This window comes from Camellia sinensis, chromosome 15, assembly GCF_055761805.1.
Source record: "Camellia sinensis isolate YWXY chromosome 15, ASM5576180v1, whole genome shotgun sequence".
In the NCBI taxonomy this organism is placed as follows: Eukaryota; Viridiplantae; Streptophyta; class Magnoliopsida; order Ericales; family Theaceae; genus Camellia; species Camellia sinensis.
Window position 1 is genome coordinate 39,204,869 of NC_138975.1, and position 16,923 is coordinate 39,221,791.

Consider the following 16,923-nt stretch of genomic DNA (forward strand, 5'->3'; position numbering starts at 1 on the left):
ACTTGATGAAAAATAATTTGGAGTGCTGTGTGCTCGGAGTCGAGACAGAGCTCTCTTAAAGGTATGAACTCCTTTTATAATGGTTGTTTGTCTTGTTCTAATTATTTCATTTGGTGGCCTTCTTGGTTGGTTGGGTCATGTGCTGCTTTTGGAAGTTATAATGGAGTTATATTAAAATAAAATATACAACATTCAGAGATCAAGAAAATAAAAAATAATAAGACTCTAAAAAGTAAAAATAAACAAGTTAACAAGAAGTACAAACAATAAAATACCAAATCGTTAAAAAAACAATCACGATTTAAGAAAAATCACTGATTTTTTCACACGTGGTTTAAAAAAGTAAAATTTACATCAAATTTGCTGTTGTTGCTGCCCAACTTGGCAATTATTGTCGTCGCACTTCGATCACCGCTAGCAGGTAGAGTTGAAGATTAAGTGTAGCAGACAATTCCATTGATTTATGTCAGCCCAAAAAGACTTAAAAAAAAGGGGGGGGGGGGGATTGGCGATTATTTTGAGTCTCTAGGATTATTAGGAATTGGCAAGTGGGTGGAGTTGAAGCGGTACATAATTATCACTTAATTTTACGAATAATGTTTGAGAGTCACAATTTGTGTTGTTCAAATGGCTCAAAACTGTCAAAATAACGTCGTTTTGGCATGTTTTGTGCTCAAAACGACGTCATTTTGACAGTTTTGAGCCATTTGAGCCACAAAAATTGTGGCTGTCTACCATTGCCCTAATTTTACGGATATACAATCGATAATGGAACTAACATAAAATAAAAGTGTGGAGCAAGTACAGTAAAGTTGTATTTTTTTATTTATTTTTAATAATGGGTTCAACATGTGATATGTGTGGTCAAGATTATTTTTTGTGACTAATTGTGTCTTTAGTCTTGTGTAAACCAGTTTGAAAATCTATTTTTTGGAGAAAAAAAATTCAAAAATTTAAAACTAACATAGTGAATTTTTTTTGAAATAAATTAGAGATCAATGCTTTTTACAATAACACTATTAAAATGCTTTTTATTTTGAAAAAAAAAATTGATTTAGTGTAAAATTTTTAAAAAATAACAAATAAATGGTAAATTTTATACATTAATAATTAAAATTATAATTTTTTTCATAAATTTGTATTTAATTTGCTGGAACTCCCACTGACAAGTAATTTTTCTTTTTATTTTTAAAGGGTAATTACAAAAAAATTTAGAATTTAACCTTTATAATAAAATAAATCTTGAATTTTTAATTTTATTAATTTAAATTTAAATTTTTTTGATTTGTTTTCAATAAAAATTATTAATGAATTTTCATTACGTAAAAGTAATTAAAAAAATAATTTAATGATTAAACTTAATAAAAAATAATATTTTATATATTTTATGTATATCTACGTTTAGTTTAGATTGAAAATAAATTAAAAGATTAAAAATTTAAATTAATAAAATTAAAATTTATAATTTATTTTGTTATAAAAGTTTTTTTTTTTTTATATATTTATTCCGATTTTTAATTTTCAGTATGAATGAGAGCATATGAATCGGGAAAAAGGTACTAGTATTATGATTGAGAGCAAACCTTGCTTAGCTTCTTCTTTTTTTTCTTTTTTCTTTTTCTTTTCTTCTTTTTTTTTTTTTTTTTTTTTTTTTCTGATTCTTGAAACGAAATCATGAAATTGGTATGTAAGGAACTCTCGGAAGATTGCTGGGAATTGATTCTGAATCGATTAGCAATCGATGACTTCAACTCCTTGCAATCCCCTTCTTTGGTCTGCAAGCAATTCCTCTCAATCACGGATCGAATTCGACTCAAATTGGAGGCCTCCGACAGATTGTTCTACAGAAATAACTGTAATGCTTTATTCAGATCCCTTCAACGATTCAGAAACCTCAAAGAGATCGAGCTTCGCGATCCTATCTTCGGTGACAAAGCCGATGTCAACTACCCCATTCGAAGAATCGCTTCTTCAGGGTTAGATCTTCAATCCCTCTCTCTAACCTGTTTACGAAAACCCCCATTCCTGAAAACTTTCATGAAATTGGGTTCCACCATGAAGAACTTGAAGATTCTAAGATGTTGTCTACTCGAGTGTCTTCGCAATCACCACCTTGTTGCTATAGCTGATGCTTTACCATGGCTTGAAGAGCTCGATATCCAGTTTTCCTGCTACTATTGGAGCCATGGGCGGGATTCAAATTCTAGAAGCGCAAAGTACATGGTAACTGACGCTGGGATCGAGGCATTGTCGCGTAAGCTTCGGGGGTTGCGTAAAATTGATATGACAGGGCAGGTTGGTTGTTCTGATCGATCTCTCATTGCGTTGTCTTCAAATTGTGTGCTTTTGAATGAAATTCGTTGTTGTTCATGCAAAGTAACTGAACATGGCATTTGTTTTGTACTACGCCATAGTCGAAACTTGATTTGTTTCAAAGCGGGACGCTATTACAGTTCACCAGATGTTTCGTTCACTTTTGAGAATTCCATGATTTATGCAACATCTTTACGTGATCTTGAGTTAGACCCACATGGAAATCAAGACCGACTAATTTGTTCCATTGCAGCAGCAGGCATTCAATTAGAGAAGATCATATTGTACAATGATTCTGGTTTGAGCTTACATGGACTCTCTACTTTCTTTTGCGCATGCCCATCTTTGACACACCTGATGCTTTGTTCCATAGATATCCTCACCGACAATTCCACGAGGGATTTATGTCGATATCTTCCTAATCTTGTATCCATAAAGTTTGACCAGTGTTCAAACTTAACCACTGCAATCTTCTTCATCCTTGCAAAAGAATGTCCTGTGCTTTCAGAGATTGAAATGCCGCATATAAGTCTACAAGTTGAAGATAATTTTGATATGGATTTGGAGAGGAATTATCAAATTAGATCCCTGGATTTGAGTTGTGCTCGTGTGAATAATGAATTCCTGAAAAAAATAGGGGTTGTTTGCCCCAACTTACAGACTCTCAATGTTACAGGACTTTACACATTGACAGAAGGCATTGAGGAAATTTTGAAGTGCTGCTTGCAGATTAAGCATTTGACAGTGGACAGAACTAGAGAAATAGTCATCTTATTGGAACAGTTCAAAACTCGCAGCATTAAAATTGAACATCTTTTGGAACTGGAGGAGGTCAATGACTGATATGAGTTATCTCTGGCACTTGCATTCTGTATGTAAAGAGAGAAAGATAGTTCTAGGGCTGATCGGACTTGTGAATTGAGGAAGAAGAATTGTCAGGGCTATTTGTTAGAAAAAATGCCATATTCCCTCTGCATATTTCTCTGATTTTTTTCAGGCTGAATTTGAAAGGAAGGCTTGTATTTTGAACTCTTAAAAGTTTTGTATTTTTTTTTTGGCACAAGATAGCTGTTAGTATGTTACTTAGATTACAATGCAGGCCAACTTTTCTCCATTGACTTGAACTTTGAAATCTTACTCACCTTGGCACATAAGTGCCCTTCCCATGACCACTTGTTTCTGAGGTGATTTTATTGGAAAGCATTTGGCCTCATAACTGGCATTTGAATCATTACTCATTGATGATGCATGATCTACTAGTCTCAAATCCTATTTACTTGTACAACATCTTTTTGAGTTTTGCTTGCCTTAAGTGATATGGAATATGATGTTTAAACAAGGGTCCAACCAAGGTTTTAAAAAGCGGTCGCAACCGTTACGTAACGCCGTTACGGCCGCTTTTGCAGTGTGATAGAGATTCACAAGTGTGTCGGCCGTAGCGGCTGTCGTAGCAGTCGTAAAGGTGCCATAACAGTCGTAACGGCTTGTTATGCACTGTTACGTAACGGTTCCAAATTGTTTCTTTCGAAAAAATAGACAAAAAAAGCTAAAAATGGGAGAAGAGGGATAGAGAGAAGAGGGAAGAGAAAGAGAGAAGAGGGAAGATGAACATGTTATTGATTTGTTGAAGCTGTAAGACCTATGCTATTCTATTCAGCTACTATCACTCAACTATGTTGTTTGTGTGTGTCTATCTATATATTGTTTGAAAATAATAATAATAATAATAATAATAATAATAGGTGTGGTCATTATCTATTTAGCTTAGTTAAAATATGTATATATATATATATATTTAGGCTTTTATTTATTCTCTTACTTTTGTCATTGTTTATCTTATATATAATAGTTAGTGATTGATTTTTTGTATAATATAAAGTCATTAATTATTAAAATAAAATGTAAAAAACTCAGTTTATAGTGATTTAAAAATATGAAATATATTAGATTATATTTAAAAATTTACAAAAATTGATCAATATTTATTTTAAACCCAATATATATGATCATGGAAAAAAAATATGCGTATCAGTAAATTTTTTTCAAATTATGCGAAAAATAAAAAAATTCACGGTTATGGTTACCGCAACCGTTACGCTACAGCCTTTACACCTCGCAACCGCAACCGCGCCACCGCCACCGTTACGGCGACCGCAACCGCCTTTCAGAACCTTGGGTCCAACTGAAAAATTGGGATGGAAACGTAAGAGCTGCTGGTCATTGTGAAATGAAATTACAGATGATGCCTTTTTGGGCTGACATCTCAATGATAATGCAAACCAAAATTTTAGAAATTGGAACATTTTCTTTTAGCTATAGAAGTGAACTATAAGGTTTGACAAATTGGAACAAAACATTATCTTTGATTCTTTCAGAATCAGAAGAGTGAAGTACCATGGTGTTACCTCCACTCCCATTCATGTTCTTACCACGGGTGAAATGATTAGCTTAGCCTGGTTGTACAGTACAATCCAAATATAGGCTGCTGAGGAGGATAAAATTGGTGTTTCTATAGAAATGGTTGGACTTCTTACTCCCAAGGAAACTACTTCGAGGACTAGTGTTTTTGGATTGCCATGTGTTCAAGAACAACTCACAGTATGTGGACCAAGAAAAAACAGTTACTTGTTCCCTTGCTTGCTCTTCCTCCTCTTCTTTGTCTAAACCCCTGCAAAGTGTTTCCTAAAGCATTGTATTTAATATCCTTAATTCCTCCTCTTCTTTGTCTAAGCCCCTGCAAAGTGTTTCCTAAAGCATTGTATTTAATATCCTTAATGTTATAAAGCATTCGCAAGAACAGCGAAGGTTTCAATTGCAACAAAATTCAAGCTCTGGGCATTGTGGCATCCGATGTTACCAAAAAATATTGATACCTTAGCAAATTATATTTTGAAATGCACGTGGTACACTTTCATTTCAAAATGATAAATTTAGCGATCCAAAGTGATCTCAAATTTTTTTTTCCCCCAATATATTTGTTTAAGGTTTCCTTGGAAGTAAAAAAATATATATATACCAAATATAATAAACAAAAATCTAAAATAAGCTTAGTCTTGACTTCATAGAACGTCAAAAATGTCATTATTTTCATAGAAAGATCGGGCTATGTGACTAATTTAAAAAATCCTAAATTTTATTTGATATTTAATTGTCAATTATACCAGTTTATTTTTAACGTATCATAATTTAGAATTTATAGTGTACCACATTTCTATTATCGTTATACGTATTAGAATGATCTACTAGGCGTAAGCATAGTCCAGTCGATCGGTTTGGGATAACATCAAGATCAATCCATTGTCTACGGTTTCATAAAAATTAGAAACATACCAAACAATTAAAATTATGGAACCAATCTGAACCAAACCATTTAAACATGGTTCAGTTTAGTTTTGAACTACGATTTCACATAATCTGTTCACAAAAAAAATCATATAACATTTTAACCTATTATAAATTATGAAAATAATAATAGCATGTCCATCAAACAAATTACTCTCATAATATTCACCAGTTAAGCACAAGTATAAGGAAAATTTAGCCAAAACCCAGGAAAAATCTATTTCCACATACCTAATTATCTCAGTTCACATACTTAATGAAATATTATTTTAGTAACAATTATACTCTAAATTAATATGACCATGATGGACATCCACTAACACCCAAATATTATATCAAAATATTATTTGTACACATCTTTTAAAAATAAGAAAATCTCAGTGTACATATTTTGAGTAAAAAAAAACTAAACTCCAGTTTCTTCATTATTTGTTACTTCTTCCATTGTTTTTGACTTTGCTTGCTACACACTCTATACTCCTCTATTGCTTGCAAAGCAATACTCTTATAACAACTCTCATATTGCTTTACTCTCTAGGTTTATACTCTATTATTTATATTGTTTTCTCATTAGTTCTACAATTATTCTTGATTTTATTATAGAAGAGTTACAAACCAATGGAAGTTCAAAATTAAGTAAAAATATGCCTGATGACAGCAAAAGTAATGAAAAGGTTAGTTTTTTCGTGCAGATTTTTTTTTCCACAATTAATTCAAAAAACCAATGCCGAAATATTCTATTTTATTCAAAACTACAGTGGTGAACAAATTAGTATATTTCGGAACTACAGTGTCGAAAAAAATCAATCTATTTCGGAAACCAAGTGTCGAATTAAAAAAGAATGCCGAATTCCCAAAATCACAATTCTTCAAGGAAAAAAAAAGGGTTTATTCTAATTTGTCAATGCACTTGACAGAGAAAACAAAATGGTACCAAATGCGATAACAAATTTGAAACAAAGTAATATTTAATAGATTTCAGAATTAGAGTGTTGAATGGACGAGGAGGGTTTTCAATAGAGTTATTGTCAATGGAGGTTCTTTAATGGGGGGTCTTAGGTCTTTAGTCTCTTCAATGGAATTTCTTTGACTGTGAATCGAAATAGGGCAGACCGTTGCTCTTCAATTTTGAATAGGTGTGTGGAAAGAGGGTTAAGGTAGTGTGTGTACAAGATATGAGTTAAGAATGTGATTGTAATAATTGGTGTGTGGAATGAGAACAAAAATTAATAATTACATTACTTAGTATGTGCACTGAGAAATGATGTGCATTGAGGTAGCTATGTAGAAATAGAATTTCCCCAAAACCCTTCCATTAGACCCTTGTTTGGTGAAAATGACAACTCAATTTATTTTGTTTTATAAACTCTATAAAGAGGAAGCACATAATTGAGTAAAGACAAAATATTTTTTTTTTCTTTTTCTTGGACAATAGGCCTGTTTGGTAGAGCTGTGGGAAAGTGCTTATAGCTTACGCCTAAACAGCTTATAGCTTATAACTTTCAGCTTAAGCTGATTTCCAGCTTATTTTTAAAGCATCTCCTGCCCCACTCAAAGAATAAGCTGATTTCTGACTTCCACAAAGTTATAAGCTATAAGCTATAAGGTAAACCAAATACATCAAAATAGCTTAAATTAAGCTGAAAGCTGAAATAAGCTGTAAATAATTTTTGCCAAACAGGCACAATATTGCCCATGCATATATATATATATATATATATATATTACATACCTCTTCTGATGAGAAACACTAGTATTTTATTTTATACAAGTTTAAAAATGTTGTCTAAGTGTATTTTTGATTGGTTTATCTAGTATGTATTCTATTTTTTTGTAATAGTAAAATGTTACTATGGACCAGAATAATATGTTACTGTGAGATAGAGTAACATATTACTATCAAACAGAGTAACATATTGTTGTTTACGTCAATTTCGATGGTGTTTTTTGTTATTTTTTATTTTTTAAGAATTTCATAGTCAACATGGATCTTGTTTAATAGATCTTGATGAGAAGATTCTAAAAATACTAATTTTATTAAAAACTAACATTTAGATCAAAAGTTATATTATTTTAAAATTTAAAATGTTAAATTACTCACTAAATATATTTTGGTAATAGTGGCATATATGTTGGACTTTTCAAGAAAACTTTTTGTGCTTCTCCTTAATGCATTAAAGTTTTATTATGAGCGGCTTTGATCAAATTCTCCAAAATATAATATTAAGCAAATATTGTTCAACATTAATCTGTCATAATTTTTCAAAACATAAACTTAAGACCACATCTTTGAGCAGATTGATGATTTTCCTTGGATCATAACTGTTTTTTTGACGGATTTGTTTTTTGTTGTTGGTTTTTTGGTTGGGATGGCCCTTTAGGGTCTTGTTTATGTATTGTTGTTGTTTCATTAATATAATGTTTCTCATGTTCTCAAAAAAAAAATAAATAAAAATAATATCTAACAAATAAACATATATGGTTATACGGTCCGATTTGGTTCAAATCCAGAACTGTAGATGTAAATCCAAAACTAATCCACGGAGACCGGTCCCCAATTTTCCAAACTAGAATTGAACCACGAATTAAAAAGACCAAACCAAACTTACCGGATTGGTCCAGACCGGTTCAGTTTATAAATTTTTCGATTTTCTTACTCGGCCCTATGATCTACAGCCTAGGTAACATAAGTTGCATCAAAATAACTGAAAATCGAGGAGATATTTAAGGAAAAATCAATATATATCCATGAAAAATCTAAGAATGTGGAGACAAGAAGAGAAATTCATATAAAAATTAGAATGCTATATTGCTACCGCAGAATCAAATTGAATGATTTAGAATGTAAAATGTAGATTTTAATATTTCAATATTTGCAAGGTGTTCATTGTCAGTGGGAGGAGTTTGAGAAGGTTCCTGATGCTTGCAAGGGTCGGTTACTGCTGTTTAGTATGCTCGCTTGGATGGCTATTTTTTAGCTTCTAGGATATATCCTTGGCTTGCTTTTCTTTTTTTTATGCTCTTTTATGGCTTACTCTTGTTTTTAGTTCTTTGTTTGTATTGCAACTTAATGTTTTTATGAATAAAGTTTCTAATTTTTCAAAAATTGCAGAAGCAGAACATTTACCTGCACATCTACAAAGAAAATTACAGTAAAATATAATCACAATTGAAAGTTTTAAACCAACAGAGATGCAACCAGACAACATGCAATGACAACTTTATTATAAGGGCAAATTACAATAACGGTGCTCAGATCTTGTGTCACTTTGGTCCATAACTTTTTAATTGTGACACATTTGACCCTGAATCTTAAATTGTGTTCCACATAAGGACAATTGAAGATATTACTGTTCAATTTCAAAGTCAAAGTTGTCAATTTAATAAAATTAAATTAATCTGACAAAAATAATATCAAAAAAATATTTTTGAATTTTTAAATATTATTTTTGCCCACTAAAGATAAAATTATGTAAAATTTGATAAATTTTCTAGACATTTGTTTATTTATTTTTTACCAGGTTAATTTTTATTATGTGTTTGGATGATGATCGTGGGTGGTAGTTTTTATTTTTATTAAATTAGTTTTTATTTTTTCAAAAGTTAAATATGGTGACAACTTTGATATATTAAACTAATCCATTAAATCAAAAAATCCAAAACTAAAAATATGTCATATTTTAAATATATCAATTGCACATTAAAGCCTAACAACCACTCATTACATGATCATCCAAATACATAATAAAAATTAATTTGGTAAACTAACTAAATAAATAAATGTCTAAAAGATTTATCAATTTTACATAATTTTATCTTTGGTGGGTAGAAATTATTTTCAAAAATTCAAAAATAATTTTTTGATATTTATTTTTGTCAAATTAGTTTTTATTTTATCAAATTGACGACTTTGTCCTTGAAATTGAACAATGATATCTTCAATTGTCCTTATTTGAAAAGATTCAAAATTTACGGTCAAATGTGTTACAGTTGAAAAGTCAAAGATCAAAGTAACATGAACTACAAACTATAAAGACTGTTAGTGAAATTCACCCTTATTATAAAAGCCAATGTACCATTGGTTTTATTGATTTTAAAAGTTTAAGGTTATATTTGAATCATGAATTTAGATAGAAATTTGTAAAGAAAAAAGGAAAAAATTGGTAAAATATAATTATATTTTATTTATATTTCACTTTTTGCTTTTTTTTTTTTTTTTTTTAATTTCTACTCAAATTTATGATTCAAACATAAGTTAAAAGAATAATCAACCTGAACAAGGCACATTCGCATACAATATGCTTAAAATACTTGGCAAGCCTGTCTGGATTGGGTGTTTTTGGAGAGGGAGGGGGGAATTTTCTTTTTTTCTTTTTTTCTTAGTCTCAAGGTGTGTAAGAAAAATAAGTGACACAGAATTTTTAGGAAAACTACTTATTCTTTGATTTAAGATTTGTTTGATTTGAGTAAAAAATATAATAGAAATAAAATGATAAAAAGTGAAATGAAAGGGGGGAAAAATGTAGAGGAAAATCAAACACTTGCTAATATTGAGAATAAATTAAAAAAAAATGTATATAAAAAGAACCTAGACATCTGGTTATCACAAAAATAAAAATGAAAATTAAAGTATATAAAGGGTTTTTTTTTTTTTTTTAATCCATTAAAAGCGTTTTGAGTTTAATATTTTGATCTATTTGTTTTTTATTTTTGCTTTTCTGTGCTTGAGGCTCTTATAAGTAAGACAGTCTCTAACAAATCGTGATATTTCAATCCTTATTATTACCATATTTTAGTGGGAGTTTTGTGTGTGTGTGTGTGTGTGTGTGTGTGTGTGTGTGTTGGTTTATTTTTGAACTTTTTAAAAAAAAAATTGAAAAAGTTATATGTAGATTCTACTCAATGAGATGAATTGAAAAATTTTAAATTTTAAAAAAAAAACTTAAAAAAGATGAAAATAAGCAAAAAAAATAACATTTTTTTTCTTTTGGCTTTTTTAAAAAAAAAAAAATAAAATAGATTCGCCTACCCAAGATAGATCAAAAAAGTTAAAAAAAAAATTGACATAAATTTTTTTTAAAAAAATGTAACTAATTTGAAAGTTCTCAAACAGCCATAGTATACTACAATGTCAAAATGTCATATTTTAAAGACTTACTTCAACAGTACATATGTTATTTTTTAGCACCCCCACCATATAATTTAATTTCTATCATATGATAGTGATCGTGTGTGCCTAATAATATATTCACAACATCTAAATCTAATTTTTAATTACAAAACTGTAGGGAAGGCAAATCATAGTTCCATTTCTAAATCTTTTGAGCCGTTACCCTAAGTTTAAATCTTTTAGAGCTATAAGGACAATAGTAATGTGAAATACCATATTTGTAACGCCCTCAAAATAAACCCATAATAACCATAACATTAACATGCATTTATAAAAGAAAACGATTCATTTGAGTTATTCATCAGAGTATTCTTATTGAAAGACATCACATGTAACATCCTGCAACATCAAAATAAATGCCCTAAGGGCTTACATCTTTCCAAGCTAACACTTGGACACAAAAAGGATGAGTACTAACTCATTTACAAGTTAAGCCCTAGGCTTGAATGTTTACATGAAATCTCAAAAATAACAAAATAAAGCATATAACTAAAGACAAGTCTTCAAAATCCCAAACATCAAATCCTTCCAGGCTAAGTCCGTGGAGGTAGCTTATCACCTGAACCTGAAAATGATGTTCCCATAAAGGGTGAGCCACAGCCCAGTAGAAAAATACTAAACCAAATATAAGCATTGAATAAAGCTATAGCATTCAATAGGTGGTTAACCAAGATAATCGATTTTATCATTAAACAGTCTCATGACACTAATGTCTAAAACACATTTCACTTTCCATTATTATCAACATGGCTCAGAACCTGGCCAAACTTACAACAGTGAATTATATATCATATTCACATTACTTCCAATATCTACAAAACAAATGAGGCTCATGCTCATATCAAAACACTTCATACTTTTCATTTGATACACATTTTAGTGCTGTATCAATAATCATGTAAAAAAAAACACTTCAATATAATAAGCACACATAAAAATGGTGCTAATGGAGTCCATCCCCTATCTCCTCCCAAACAAAATCCGGTTTAGAGGTCCATCCCCTATCTTCCCCTAAACCGTGGAGTACATCCCCTATCTCCTCCCATACACAAAACAATGTATGCAAATGCAATGCTCAATCAATACACGTATTTTCTGTATCAATGTAATAGTCAAAATTAATGACTTAACCAATGTGATTAGTTTCAGTTATTCCTAATCCACATGCAATGTCTACAACAATCAAGACTATCCTCCACCGATAGCCCAAAGCAGTTATTTCTAGACTGGAAATAAATGAATCAACAATTCAATATGTGAGTGGTTTAAATTATCCAACTACACCATTTAATCAATAAATTTCTCAATTTCATGAATTTAACCAATTTCCCCCAATTCTCTTAAATTAACTATACAAATTAATTTATTAAAACAACTAGGGTTTTTCCCAAAATTACCCAAGTACCCCCACATATCAAAATACCAAAACTTAGAACAAAACTTATAGAATGGAGTAGGAAATCCCTACCTTGAAGAAAACAACTAAAATAGAGAAGATGGAGATGATGATCCAAAATCCAAAGTGCTCCAAATCCTCTCTTTTTCAGATTAAAAGAAAGATCTCGCGAAGCTCTACCTTTCTTCCAAAGGAACTAGGGTAGAAGACCACAAGGAATAGATCAAATCTTAGAGAGAAGGTGAGAGTAGAGAGAGAAACTCTCAAATGGCGGTTTTTAAAGGTTAAGAAAGAAAAGGTAGGTCAAAAAGTGATCCAAAAAGTGAAATCACGGACTGATGTAGTCGACTCTACGCTCGAGCGTAAAAAACCCCGCTCGAGCGTAAGACACAAACTCATGCTCGAGCGTGAAGAAAGCCGCTCGAGCGTCGATTGCACCCTTCCAGAAGTTTTGCAGGCGCTGGCACCCGCTCGAGCGTCAAACTCCCCGCTCGAGCGGAGGAGCAAAAACAAGGGATCACGCTCGAGCGTAAAAATACCGCTCGAGCGGGAGAACTGCAGAGCAAAATACTGGGAGATGGAAAATCACGCTCGAGCGTCAAAATTCCCGCTCGAGCGGAGAAGCAACAACGAAGGGACCGCTCGAGCGTTAAAACTTCCGCTCGAGTGTGAAGGCCAAAATCTGGGCATCACCTGTCGGCATCTAAAATCAACCAACCTGAAACAGACCCGCCCAACACAACCTATACTTCAGATACAAAGAGATTAAAGGACAACAACAACCAATAAGTACTGACAGGATCCACGGAACCTAAGTCCGGATACAATAATTTAAAGAGAAAAGACTGGGGTCGCTATAATATTAACTGTATCTGCTCAATTGTTATCTATCACTGATATATTCACCTATCTGTCCACGTGTCACATATCTATTCACCTATCTGTTCATCTAATCTGCCTATCTATCAAAATCATCACCACCACCATGGGCCACCACCATCTATTGTCACATACCACCAGCCACCACTGCAAAAATGGAAATGAAAAAAATAAAAATAAATGGAGAATGGAAAAAAAAAATTAAACAATAATTTTTCCTTTTCAAAAATTATTATTATTTATTATCATGTCCTTACCAACAAAACAAATCAATAATTGTATCTAATGCTACCATGAAAATAGATTTTTTTACCAATTTTCTAAAAAAAATACTCTAATACACTAATTAATGTTTATAAAAACTTCAATTCATTAGTTAATCACAATAGCATAATTGACTGAATTCATTACTCCTCACTATATGATTCTATCTTTTAAAATCTATCAGTGTGATATTATTTTATCAACTCGTTTAAATCATTCAAAGGCTATATATGAGGCTTTCTTTTAATATATAGATATTTTTTAAGAAAAATATCAAATCAGTGACATTTTAAAAAATAATTATAAATTAATAACAAATTTTATAAATATTAATAACTAAAATCATAAATTTTTCCATGTAATTATTTTTGTAAAGTTACATGGGGTGTGATTGCCCCCTATTTTAATATCGTTTTTGCCTTTTGTGTTTACGAAAATAAAAATAATAAAAGTTTAAAAATCACTTCTTTTTTTTTTGTGTAAAATAGTTTTCAAAATTGAATATTTTTTTTTTTTGGTGTTTTATAAAAATTGAGTTGTTTTCATAAAATTTTTCCAAAAACAGTTCACCAAACAAGCTTTCTGTGTTTTTTTGGAAATGACAGAAAACAAAAAATGAAAATGATACCAAATAGGCCCATGCAAGTACTTGAAAGTTAGGTTTGAGAGAAAAGTAAACATAAAATCGGTATATAGATAAAGAAGACAAAGAAGAGGAGGAAGAGCAAGCACGCAAGCAAACATGCAAGAAGAAAACCTACATGGTTTCTGCTGCGCAAGTAGTGTTTGTTATTTTGACCACATAATGTGAGTTGTTCTTGAACACATGTCTTGAACACATGGCAATCTCAAAACACTAATCCTGGAAGCAGTTTCATTCTGGTATGAGGTCCGGCCAATTCTACAGACATACTAAGGCCATGTTTATTTTGTGGATTAGGTTGGATGAGATTATTAATAAGATGATTGTTAGTGAAAAGATTGTTAATGTGTGGATTGTTAGTGAGGGATACAAAAGTGTGTTTGTTTTGATGATAGTATAGGAGATGATTAGCGATGAGATTGTTAAATTATTTTTATATAAAATAAATAAATAAATTATTTCTATATTTAAAAAAAAAACTAAAACAAGTATTAAAACAAATAGGTGCATTTGGTAAAATAAAAAAAAATTAAAAAACTAATTTTTTTATATATATATAAAATAGACTCAATCTCTTCACTATTTTCCTAATCTCACCTAAAATTCACCCAAGCTAATCCTCCTACGTAGAGGGATTACTAAGCCCTCTTCACTACTAATCCTATGACATTTTGTTGCATCCAAACAAGGGTTTGGTGGCTCCCACGGATTGGTAATCCAATCCATCCTCCCAAACCCCCAATCAAACATGGCCTAAGAGAATTGATAGTGAGGGGTTTAAGTAAAATTATATTTTTTTTTATAATAGTTGTTGGTATAAGGATTATTAAATTATTTTTATATAAAATAATAAAACAAATAAAAAATTACAAAAACATTAAATATTAATGTTAAAAAAAAATACCTAACATGTAAAAAATAAAATTAAAAATTAAAAAAAATACAAAAAATAAAACAAATAAAACAATGATTTTTACTCAACAAAAAATACAAAAATTAAACAATAATGTTAAAAAAAAATGCCCAACATGTAAAAAATAAAAAAAATAGTTCGGCGAACTAATTTCTAATTCCTAGTCCCATGGGCCTATCCTAATCTCCTCCCCAAGGGGATTCGTAGTCTAGAGGGGATTCCTCTCCATCTTTGAAAACAAATATGATATTAATAGGTCCCACCCACTATGAATCTCAATCCCCCTCCTTATAACCTAAAACAAACGGGGCTTTAGTTTATTGCAAACAAATGGGTAGTTTCGGTATATGAACTCGCATGCCGCTCGAGCCATCTCTTTTGAGCTAGAGGAAAGACATGGACCCAGAAGTTATTTGCTCGAGCCAATAAACAGTTGCTCAAGCCCACAAGTGGAGTTCTCAATAGTTGGTCGACTTGCAAAAACACTGGATTGCACTATTATGCACTCGAGCCATCATCATGTTCGCTTAAGCCGTCATCATGTTCGCTCAAGCATACATCTAAGAGCCTCAGAACTTTTGCAGCTAGGGTACAACTTCTAGGACCATGGAATGTTGGCTCGAGCCACCATTTCTTGGCTTGAGCGACCAACACTGAAACAGAGCAGATTAGAACACGATCAAGAGTTATTCATGGCCACAATTATTCGCTCGACTTTTACACAAGTAACCTAATAACTTGGAATCTGTATGAATAACCAATCCTTTCCTCTCTTTTTTTCCCAATCAAGATGGCATTGAATTATTCACTCAACAATTTTATGATCATTTTACTATGAAATATATATATATATATATATATATAAAATAAGGCCCAACACAATGAAATAATGAAGTACTGTGTCAAATGGTTTTTGAGAATCTATTTCATTTTGTATTATTGAATCAACCAGTATGTCAACTCTTTGAAGTTGACCGCACATTCCAACGCAACCCATTTATTTTAATCCAAGTTACTTTGAAGACCAACCTTAAGACTAACCTTATTGTTGATACAAGAATATCATGGATGACACAACAAACACAAGCTGACTTCACAACCAGCTGTGTTGGAATTCAGAGGTCCTCAAAAGAGAAATTAATTCAAAAACAAACAATGAACAATAATCGTTTATTATGCAGTGGTCTTTCTTAATCGAGAAACATAAATGAAGAGGCAACCATAGAATAATATCCCCCTCCTTTAACCCACTAACAAATTGTTTCTTTTCAAGGAAATTCTAACATCCTGCACAGTACATGCCAAATTTACACAAAAATCCATGTCAACCATATGTGACTTTCACCAACATATGCAAAGATACTAAATTAAATTGTTGCATTTAAATGTAGTGCATTTTCAAATGCACTTTACACTCCACACTCATTCAGAGGTTCAATCTTTTACATTGATAGAGACCTCACAAAAATGTTAGAAATCCACTAAAGTACATATCAGTTGGAAGCTTACAAAAGTGCTTAACATGTACAATATACTTTACAAGTGAATTTTCAATTTTACAAAATATATGCCATATATTGTCTTCAAACTTGTTCTTTTACGAAAAGTACTTGGACGTCTCTCTAGTGCTTCAACGCCTTCAAACTTGTTCTCCATCACATTCTGAAATGTCCACGTATCAACTTCTGTGTATTTTTTCCATTGAGGAGAATGCACAATAGTCTAATATTTAAAAAAACAATAATATTAGCATATTGGAACAATACGAAAAATAGATAATGAAACATAATGGATTAAAGAGACCTTTATTACAATTCCATTGGACCAATGTGGTCATATTTATCCTCTTCAGCTCCATAGCTTTTTGAACCCAATCCTACAAAAGTTCACTTTGATCATAATTACAACACAATTTTACTTGAAATACACTAGGTCAAAAAATGAGTCATGTGACATTTTATTCCACAAGATCAAAACTTAGGGAAAAGAAAAATAAGGAAAGA

The 16,923-nt window shown here is 31.3% G+C and overlaps 1 protein-coding gene across 1 annotated transcript; it reads left to right on the top strand.

Annotated features, from left to right (window-relative positions):
• Window positions 1-1,674: 1,674 nt before the first annotated feature.
• On the top strand, window positions 1,675-3,156 carry LOC145812939 (uncharacterized). The gene has a single exon (XM_082908181.1). The coding sequence runs from the start codon at window positions 1,675-1,677 to the stop codon at window positions 3,154-3,156; it is 1,482 nt and encodes a 493-aa protein (XP_082764307.1).
• Window positions 3,157-16,923: the final 13,767 nt, after the last annotated feature.

Excerpts from the sequence above, each read along its gene's own strand:
- LOC145812939 (XM_082908181.1), top strand. The coding sequence starts at position 1,675 with ATGAAATTGGTATGTAAGGAACTCTCGGAAGATTGCTGGGAATTGATT.